Source organism: Parasteatoda tepidariorum, chromosome 2 (genome assembly GCF_043381705.1).
Source record: "Parasteatoda tepidariorum isolate YZ-2023 chromosome 2, CAS_Ptep_4.0, whole genome shotgun sequence".
NCBI classification, from domain to species: domain Eukaryota; kingdom Metazoa; phylum Arthropoda; class Arachnida; order Araneae; family Theridiidae; genus Parasteatoda; species Parasteatoda tepidariorum.
Window position 1 is genome coordinate 58,215,263 of NC_092205.1, and position 10,841 is coordinate 58,226,103.

At 30.7% G+C, this 10,841-nt stretch overlaps 1 protein-coding gene across 1 annotated transcript; it reads right to left on the reverse strand.

Moving 5' to 3' along the window:
* Window positions 1–3,082: 3,082 nt before the first annotated feature.
* On the reverse strand, window positions 3,083–9,045 carry LOC107437278 (solute carrier family 35 member G1-like). The gene is made up of 2 exons (XM_043055685.2): window positions 8,839–9,045; window positions 3,083–4,257 (listed from the first exon to the last, which is right to left on the reverse strand). The coding sequence occupies exon 2, from the start codon at window positions 4,201–4,203 to the stop codon at window positions 3,187–3,189; it is 1,017 nt and encodes a 338-aa protein (XP_042911619.1). The 5' UTR covers window positions 4,204–4,257; window positions 8,839–9,045; the 3' UTR covers window positions 3,083–3,186.
* Window positions 9,046–10,841: the final 1,796 nt, after the last annotated feature.

Here is a 10,841-nt window from a genome sequence, read left to right on the forward strand (position 1 = left end):
GCCTCAAGAGGTCTTAATCCGGCCCTGGGGGTGGTCATAATAATTTGGACACTCAGTGTATACTGTATGAAAATATCTAGTTCGAAATACATCAGGCATAAAATCAATACACATACATCATCTTTAATCTAAGTAATACTTCAATGTTGTGCGTATCTTGAACTTCAACAATGCACCAAATTACTAGACGCACTATAAAATTCTACGTAAAATCTAAATTATCAGGTGATACTATACAGCTTTATTGTTTTTACGCAGCTTAAACCAGTTTGCACTTGTTTATGTTAGTGTATTAATTGGCTAAATTAGAAGATATATAATATAAATTCGACGACAGGATAAATTTAGACAATATATTATGTAAATATAGAATGTTTATCATATCAGGTATTATATTATTTATTATAATAATGCGACCAAATTATTAGACGCACTGTAGTTTTTTAATAATGACATGATTTGCACGAGTTTATATGCAACATTTTTATACTTAAACATACATGTAATGGGTTTTAATTCAAGAGATTTTTTATATACTTCCTCTTTGCTTTTATTTTAAACCTATTGCATTACAATGTTAACCAATTAATTCACGAACGTAAATAAGGTCAAATTCATTTCAGTCATGTAAAAACAATAAAGCTGTATGGTATCACCTCATTATTAAAATTTTACACAGAATCTTTAGCTAAATGCTTTAGCTTCTTAAAATAATTGAAAAAAAATTGCGGAAAGTTAAAAAAAAAAAACTCATTTATTTATAGATAATTTAATGTAAAAAATTATTTTTAAGTATTTTTTTTTAGCATTTTATTTAAAAATATTCTAAAAGGGGTTTAGATAAGTTAAGCATGCAAAATTTTTCATCATTTTATGTAAGTAAAGTTTCGAGGAAAAAATACGAATTTTGAATTGAAATCAATCAAACATTTCTCGAAAATTAAGCTTGTAATAAACCGACTTTTATTAACCGTTTGAGTGCGGCGAAGCGCTTCGCTTGTCATGTGCCAAAAATGCGGATGTTTTGTACCGAAAATGCGGAGACGCTGCTGTTGGTTAGAATAATTTTCGCATCTATTGAAAGCAATTGAATTCATATCAATCGCAGTTTTTATTCATTTTACTCAATTGAGATTTTTATTGTGGGATGAAATTACTACGCATTTCATTCCACACTATTAGCATATATATAAGAGAACTCTTCAGCACTCAAACGGTTAAATTATAACTCAGAAACTATTCGACCGATTTCGGTCGAATTACATATTTTGTCATTAAAAACTGTAAACTTTAAAATGGTGCAAAATTTTGCATTCCTTACAATTCCTTTTACTATTATTAAATAAATTTATAATAAATATTAAATAAATACCAAATAACTTTATAAATAATAGTAAAAATTTATTTTTGCTGGGAATTATCTCAGGATAAAGGATTTTTATAATTGTATGCAGTTAGTTTTGGATTTTCTCTTATATATATTGTTATCTTTGACTTGAGTTTTAGCGATTTAAATAATAGCTTTTGCTTTCTCCTTCTGAACATAAATTTTTATTTTCAACATAACTTAAATTAACAGATCGTAAGAAAATATCAGAATCATAAATTACTCTTTAAGCTCATAAATGCTCAAAAATCTAATTAACCTCATTATAAGCACAAATATTTTATTGCTCATTTTCAAAAGAGACTTAACAAAGTACAAGCGATCAAACTTTTAAAAAAATACTTTTTTAATGAATCAGTTGATTTGAAAATTTTCAGACAAATTTTGTATACGCTTAATGTCAGCAATAATTTCTTATTAATACTTTTGGTTAAACAAAAGATACATTTAGTCACAAAAAATTACTGTAAACCAGTAAAAATCTAATTCAGTTGTTCCCGTCCTTTTCTGATCCATTAAACACAAATTTTTGGAGAGAAAGTTGAAAAATTGTATATTATTTAGGGTGCTCTGTAATCACCACCCTCAATGTGCATTTGAAGTGTCCTCTACAAAAAGTGTGCCAATTACCAAAACTAAAACTTAGGTTAAAAAAAAAGCGTTATCAAAATCTGACGAATTAATATTGATGATGTGGTGTGTTTTTTAACTTCAATTTTGGAAAAAAAATTATAAAAATAGATACTAAGCACGATATCGTTAACAAAAACCCAATGTAAGTTTTACTTTCGTAACGTATATTGAATAACGCAGACCCAACTATTTGTTAATGCTAACAAAAAATCATAAACAAACTATATTTCATTTGAATAATCATAAGAATTAAGAATTATCAAAATATAAAAACTCAGTTAAAAAGAAAACAAAAGAAAGAAGAAAAAAAACCTTTTACTCCTTACGACAGTAAGGTTCCATCTATATCTCTTTAAAAGCGCTTACTCACAAATTTAATTTCAGCTTCTATTTTTAGAAATATGTTTTTTTTAGTACATAATAAAGAGTTATGAGAAAGATAAGAAAAATTTTATTTTAAAATTTTTACAGTGTTATTCCCTGTTAATTGTACATTAATTTTTTACGGATTTTTGGTTTCTCGTTCTGTCGTAAATTCACGGAACAACAGTTTAGAACCAAAACCCTAAATTGTATGCAAAACCTTTAAAATAGTCTCGCTTTTTTAAAAAGTCGTGAAAAGGTTTTGGCTTTAAAGTGTTCGTAAGAGCACTGTTATAATTTTAGTCAGCCAGATTGTATAATAGATAGCGTCCTTGTTTTTCCCTAGTTTGGGCTGGGGTTCGATTTCCTAAGATAAAGGCTGGAAGTCTGATCGGATTTCCTTTTCCCTGATCATGTGTTTTAGATGAACAATCTTTGATATTAAAGGGAAATTTCCTTTCATGAAAAGGTATTTTCTTGGAAGAATAGGGGGAAATATTATTTAGATAAGGGAAAAATCAAATATGACAATAATATCAGCTATCCAGAAATGGAAAAAGTTCGTAAAACTTTTATATTAACAATTTAACAAATTTTTCTTTGAAAACACCACAATAACTCCTTAGTATAGCTCTAACGACACATAAACGATCAAACTAAATCAAGATTTATTATAGAAAACTCCAATACTCAAGCAAATCCAAGTCATCATTTGATATTTTATTCTTAAAAAAGTAAGCAATGCTAACATATGAAATAATTTTATATAAACTATACAATGAGAACTACAGACACTTCCGTTCTTACTTAGTCATCCACTTTAAATATTTAAGCTTCGAAGAATCCTCGGGTAAAGAGGATACCCATTTCTTTAACCCAACAAAGACAACTGAAAATCCAACCAAAACAGCACCAACAATACTGAAAATATCAGGAATGTCATGAAATAGGAACGTCTGCCAGAGGAATGCCAAAACTATGTCAGAAGCAGCTCTCATGGTGGATACTGGACCTGCTAATTCGCACTGTAAGGCCATAGTCAATAAAGTCTGCCCGGCATAGCTGAATAAGCCAAGGAGAATGATAAACAGACCTTGCAAGCCACATTCGTGCCATTGGAAAGTTCCAATGAGAGCTGTAAGCGAGGCAGTTTCTATAACAGCCACCCATCCAAAGTTGAACATTATAATGGCATGATGAACACTTTTAACTTTACGAAGGACAATGAATCTGCAAGTGCTGAAGAGAAGTGAAGCAACTGCTGCGATGATGCCGTAGATAAACTCTTTTGAATACACAACGGGATTGCTTGAAAGACGAGATGGGATTTTGGCTGTGAATATTATACCAATTACTGTGAGGACGACTGTTATGGACTGGAACATTCCACAAGGTTCTTTTAGAAAGATTCTCGCAGCCACCGTGACAAAAACAGGAACACTGAATATAATTACAGCTGCCTCACCTAAAGGTAAGTATCGGAAGGCTAAAAAATTGAGGAAAAGATTCGTTGCACCGAATATGCCTCTAAGAACGAGAAGGAAACGATAATCTTTTGGACCAAAAAGTTCTTTACGGCATTTGACAGCTTCTGGTAGAGATATTGCTAGGATTGCCACGAAACGGTAAACTGCTAGCTGGCCAGGATGTAAGCTTTTCATCTGTTTGACTATAACAGCAGCTGATGAGTAAAACACGCCCGATAACATGGCAAAAATAAGTCCTTTGAAAACTGAGAATTTATTTTTCTTTGGTGGTACCACTTGTTCAATTTTTGGCTCCAAAGGTGGAACGTCAAATGATTTGCTGTTCCGCTGCATTTTGGCCTTGTTTTTCTTGGTTGTTTATCCAACAAACACATAACGATTTAGCATCTAAAAATAAAAGTAACATTTTAATAATCGATGTGTATTTTAAGAAAAGAAATTAGGAGTAATTAGTGTATTCGACTACCGTACAAACAAATTACGATTTTATGAGCTATTTTATCATTTTTGATAAATTGATTTTTCTATTTAGTAATTCGCTCATTCACTGGTATGCTGACTATTCAATTTGTTTCTTAATTTTGGCTCTCGCTCTTTTCCTTTATTCACTCGTTATACCAAAGATGCATTATAACAACTATATCGACGTACTATTAATAAAAAAATAAGTCCATATCCCTTACTTTAGACTCGATATACAGTTCAGACTCTAGGTACAGACTCGAGGTACACCTAGGATCAAACTTCAGGTACAATCTTGACACTATCCCACTGGATTTTGCAGTTCTCTTAAAATTTTTATTTTTTGAGATAGCACTGCACTGTTTTTGAGTTTTGAAAATTTTGCCGCTGTCTAATGATTTACACCTGTCCTATCTACATTAGATATTATAATAACAATAATAATTATGCTATAATATCAATTTCAAAAAGAGTTTCGTACATTAGAAACATTTACCCTACAATAAGTTCAGAAAGTAAGTTCATTACTCATTTTCAATATTGCGAATAACGTTTCTCTTTGTCCACAAAATCACAAAATTTCATGATGGAAAATGGAACATATTCAAAAATTATCTTATGCAACTGTCTTTAAATTATTGCCCGTGAACTCCAAATCTGTTCCCAGTCCAAATCTCCGAATTTTGGAACGCATAAATATAGAAATTCTTTAACCAACAAGAATGAAATACACATTAACAAGATCTGACTGTCCCGAAACGATACGGAATTTAAAAATGCAATGGATTAAAGTTAAATTTACAAAAATACCGCTATAATTCATCATGAAATTTTCAAAGAAAATGCTCAGTTTTATACCTCAATGGGTAAGGAAATGAAAATTCTTATAATTTGTTGTAGCCACGGCGAAATTTACAAGATCACCAAAATTATATATTTTCAGATTTTTTTTTTTTCAATTGAAGTTAGGGTAACCAAATTAACATTTAAGCCAGAATGAAGCAAGCATTATTGAAATCTGTCTAATCACTTACGATGAAGGCGGAATGAAAGAGATCAAACCGTGTTTGATTGCTGTACTAAGAAAAAGAGAAGAGCCGAAAGGTGATCTTTTGATTCATCAGGCAATAAACCAATTTTGATGTTTACAATCCCATCTTCCTGCCAAGTGTCCTTAGATTTCGATAAAGTTTTTTTTCCTTAAGTTAAATATAAATTTGTGAGTCCCACTCAAGCTGTGCATACTTTTCTAACTTAATTTTCTATAAATGGAATCTGAAAATATTTATTAAAGGATGGTATTTAAAAAATATTTTGCAAATGGATAGTTCCTAAAAATAAAAGTTGAAGGTGCATCAAACTTAAGCTTCATGATGAATTTCATGCTAAAAACTAAAAATTAAATTTCAGCAGAGAAATAATAAAAATATAATAAAATAATAATTCAAAAATTATTAAAAAATAAATTTTGTAATTTATTAATAAGGGAAACAGCACTGAAAGTTTGAAATTATATTATAATCATCTTTATTTTATCAAGGAAATAGAATAAAACTATCATAATGTTTAATCAATGCCAAGTTTTAAGCATAGCTAATATTTCAAAATCTCCCATAATGGACTAGATGCATTAACTAATTTTTCCTCACTATTTCTATGCTAATTTTTACTTATTTTTTTATATGAAACGAAATTACCCTTAATTAAAATCTATTCCATTTTTTAATTACCATCAAGAAGACAATTACTTTCATATTTTATGATTTGTAATTTTGGATCTAACTCAGAAGACAGTATTGAGACAAATACTATCTCAGAAGATTTCGTGACAGAAATTTGAGAGCCTCTACGTTTCGCGAAAAGAAAAACCACGAAAATATCGCATTGTTTGCCCAACTGGAACGGAACTGAAACTCTTGATCTAACAATGACTAAGGATAATTTTCGTCATCTATGTGATTAGTGCATATCAAATTATTCGTTTCTAAAAACACAAATTTTTGTTGCAGTATTTAAAACAGAAAAAATACAGATACGTACTTTATATGAATTGTATACTTCGCTCACAGTGCTCATGCGTAATAATAGCATTTAAATAAATCATAGAATTGTTGAAATAGTTCTCAATAATTTTTTAATGAAGTTAATTTTCGACTGAGTTCACAGTAAGTATTCGAAAGAGTTAAAACTTTAAAAACAAATTTATCGATTACTTGTGTTTAGAAATGTGAACTCCTTTTTGATTTTAACGAACCAACAGTGCGCAAAAAATAAACGGACCACCCTACATAACTTTTGATCTAACGATCGGATCTTCACGTTTTACGGCTCAATGAGTTAACGATAGTTTAAGTTACGAAATTAGACACGAAAATGTATTTTCTCTGAAGAAACATTTTTTTCCCGACGGATCAGAATTTCTGACCCCCAAAATATAAGGAATACCCGCAATTTGGGTAATATGGTCTGAATAGTTAAGGGGGGACCCTACCCTGAATATTTTATTGCATTTTATTGCATTTTTCGAATCTTTGTATCCTTCCTAATGTCTGTCTAAAATGATTTCTCGGTACCTAACTTCGTTTGGAAGTTAAATAGGAAAATAGAGAGTCGTCACTAAGCAGGTAGAAAGACCCGCTCGGCCGGATTAGGAGGGGCGACATTCTTTTTGTGGCTCATCCATTCTGTTGACTGTATATAGAAACTTATTGTAGGCATTTCATTTATTGACCTTTTTTTATATGAAATTAAATGTTTTTCCCTACCGTAAGTCAAAACTTTAAACACGTTTTTCTCAAAACGCTGTTTTTTGACCGGGCCTAACGTTTTTCTCATGATCTATACAACGAAATAAGCTGTTCTTTATTTTGAATTACGTAAAAATATATTCTTTAGAAAGTAGCGCAGGATAATATTGATATTTTTATATTTCAATTTTATATTAGTATTTTAATGAATATTTTTTAATGAAAAACTTAACTTTTTTTTTAAGTTGCCGCCATTTTGCTAATTTTGCGAATATCAAAAAACCGCTAAGCTACTTTTTAGATAATGTCTTTATGTTTCAAAAAATCTGAGCAAAATCGTTTTCCTATGTTTCAGGACTTCTAAATCCATGAGGCCAGTGAGGTGCTACTTTTTGATGACCAGCCACACACAGAGCTGCCACCAACTTATTTTTTATTATTTTGTAAAAGAAATTTTTTTTAAATAGACTTAAATTGTAGCTAAATAACATAAAAAAACAAGAAGTCTCTGCATTGTCTCTATTACTTAAAAAAAATTCAAGAAAAACGTTAATATTTTACCATCTCAGGGTGGGCTCCTCCCGTAAGTCAGGATAACAATCGAAAATTTGTACCCCTTAATGATAATTTTGCTTTTTGTGTATTTCGTCATAAGGATGAAGATCAAGGGGGAAGAAAGGTTTGTGACCATTTTTCACGAAAAGAATAATTGGATCGCCATATATTGCATTTTGAAGATTACTAAGTTTTGACAAATTAATAATAATCTGTTCTCCTCGAGAGTTGTTACGAAGTGAAGATTGACTGTACTGGAAAAGCGGTTTTTTGTCCACTCATAGACAAGGAGAACAAATAAAGCACAATGAAAAGTATAAGAATACGAGTGAGGAGATAAAGAATTTTTAGGTAAAAACGGCTCTTGACCAACGCAATTTTCCAATTTTTTTTCAACATCAAGTTGTAAATTATTTTTTTTTAAATTTTAAGTGACATAAATAAAAGCTTGTGAAATTTGTGCATATTTTTTTTTAACGATTTCAATCCAATGCTTGCTTCTGAAAATTCTCACATCTTGAAATTCGTTTCTCTCGAAATCAGATTTCAATGATCTTCAAATATAATTAAAGTAGTTATTGCAAATTAATTATTCAAAATTGCAAAGAAATATTAGGGATTAACAGTTCCCACTATTGCTATATAATCTCTTTCATGAAAAATATTTAATAGTTTTTTATAATAACGGAAAATTAAAAATTCAAGATGAAGTTGTAATGGTAAACAAAGTTATTTGGTTTACTTTTTATGCAAAGATCTATTAATAGAATAAAACATTTTGAACAGTTTAATTGAATAATTTTTAGTTTCGGTATAACAATCTGCTTCCACGAAACAAAAAATAATGGCTAAGCAATCAGCGGAGGGTGTTCAAATGAGCGACCAGGAGCTGAAGCCCCAAGTGAATGTTAACATTAAACTTTTTAATGATAAAATTAATTTATATACTAAATTATGATTGACAAATCTCCGATTATTAATAAATTATAAATAGCTTTAATTCAAATGAAATGCAAACAATATTATGTATTAATTAACAATATGTATAAACTTATCGGTAGAAATAGTTAAATGGAAATATCAATCTTAAACCATCGTCCCAAAGACTGCAGCAGATCATGATTAGTGATAATTTTTAATTTATTGATGGTAAAATTTAATTAATGACGAATTTCTGAACAAAGATAACATTAAAGTGACTTACTTTAATTATCCAAACAATATACGGATAGCAAAATGTAAACACCTTTATATTTATCAGGCTTAAGACTGATATAAATGTCAATCTGCAACCATTGATCAGGTGACAAGTATGCAACAGACAGAAATAATACATACTTTTCAACAATTTGTTAGATTGCGTGATAATAGGCCAGACTTTCCCATTGTGCCTATCCGTTCCCTATAAAATCTCTGACCTTCGAATGTTTGGTCAACTCGGTGGATGCTATAGGGAAAACTACAATTGTCAACAAAGTGGCCATTGTTACAATTTTTTGCCATCATCAACCTGAATAAATAAGCAGGAGCATGAAACCTTCATAACTTATACAATTCAATTTTGTACAGAATTAAAAGGCGAAGGAGGTGAGGTAGACGATTGCGAAAATATTTGATGATTATAGTATGTTTTTTTAAAAATCTCCAGTACCATGACCTTTGCATGCCATGTTTGGAAAGTAATTTATCATGCGATTCCTCCATTTAACTTAGAAGATTGTTTTCTTTTATTTCTTTATTATTTTTTTTAGAGTTTTTACCATTGCGGGAAATAAATTTTTACTATTTTCCTTCATTGTTCATACACACGAAATTTCTGTTGAATGAAATCGATTTCGTAGTTCAGATTGTAATTGTTCAACTTGTTCATGTTCAGCTTGTATTTGTTAGGTAATTGAAATGCTTATTGTATAATAAGTAAAACAAAAAAGATTTAAAAATCGTATTTCTTCAAGATTGAAAAATTTTATTTTTGACTAGCTAACTTCAGGGATAACTTTCGAAAAGTACTGAAAAATTTTAGCTGGTGAAAAAAGTTTATGTAAAAATGAAGAGTCTAAGGTTTTTTGTTTCATCTTTTGCAAAAATAAGTCTTATCTCGCTCCCTCTCTCATTTTTTTTTTCGTTCACTCGAAAAAAGTTTTCCTTAATAACTTTTCTCAATTTAGGGTAAACCAATCAGTGAAGGAACACTACCCAGTGAAGGAACATTTCATATACAGGGTGTCTCAGTTAAGCGTTTCAGAACTTCTAACAGGGGTAGGGAGCATCCTGACGACTCGAAATCATATAGCAATGTGGGGTCGGAAATGCTTTCCTGAAGCGGTGACGTACACAGAAGCACCATAAAGAAAAGAGACCGTAAGTAAAAAATCGCTATAATAATACATTGAAAAAATTATATGGTACATGGGCCAAAGTAAGTGTTCGAAGTTTCTGCCACCGGCTACAATGTACACCTCAGATCTCCGGCTCAAGGACATTCGAACATTCTGCAATACTCCAGGCATATCTCGCAGGCAGCTACTGCGATTCTTGCAATCAGCATTATCAACAAGGGTGTCATAAACCAGTGTTTTCATATGACTCCAGAAATCAAGACATGATAGGTCGGGTGACCGAGGAGGCCATGCAATTTTTTCAATGTATTATTATAGCAATTTTTCACTTACGGTCTCTTTTCTTTATGGTGCTTCTGTGTACGTCACCGCTTCAGGAAAGCATTTCCGACACCCCATTGTTATATGATTTCGAGTCGTCAGGATGCCCCCTACCCCTCTTAGAAGTTCTGAAACGCTTAACTGAGTCACCCTGTATATTGATTAAAAATAAGAATTTGAAAGTTTTTCTTTAGATTGATTGGTAACAATAACTTACTGCCGAACAATAGGAAGTCATCCAGCAATGTTTTGGATTACCTGGTCAAATAGACTTCTCTGGAAAAAAATTTGAATTTGTTATTACCTCTACAATTTCCTGTTTCTTTGAAAAAATTATAAGGTGAGTGTTCGTATTTACATGTTTGAAGTGGAATTAATTGTATGTAATAGTTTTATTTTTCTCACTGTGAAAAAGAGAATTCAAAATATAGTTATTGAAGTTACGTTTTATTTTTTTAAGCATCATAGCATAATAAAGTACTGAGATAAGGGGGAGTTTATTCACTGGATCACCAAACGATGAAAAACCAGTGAAGGAACAAGTGTT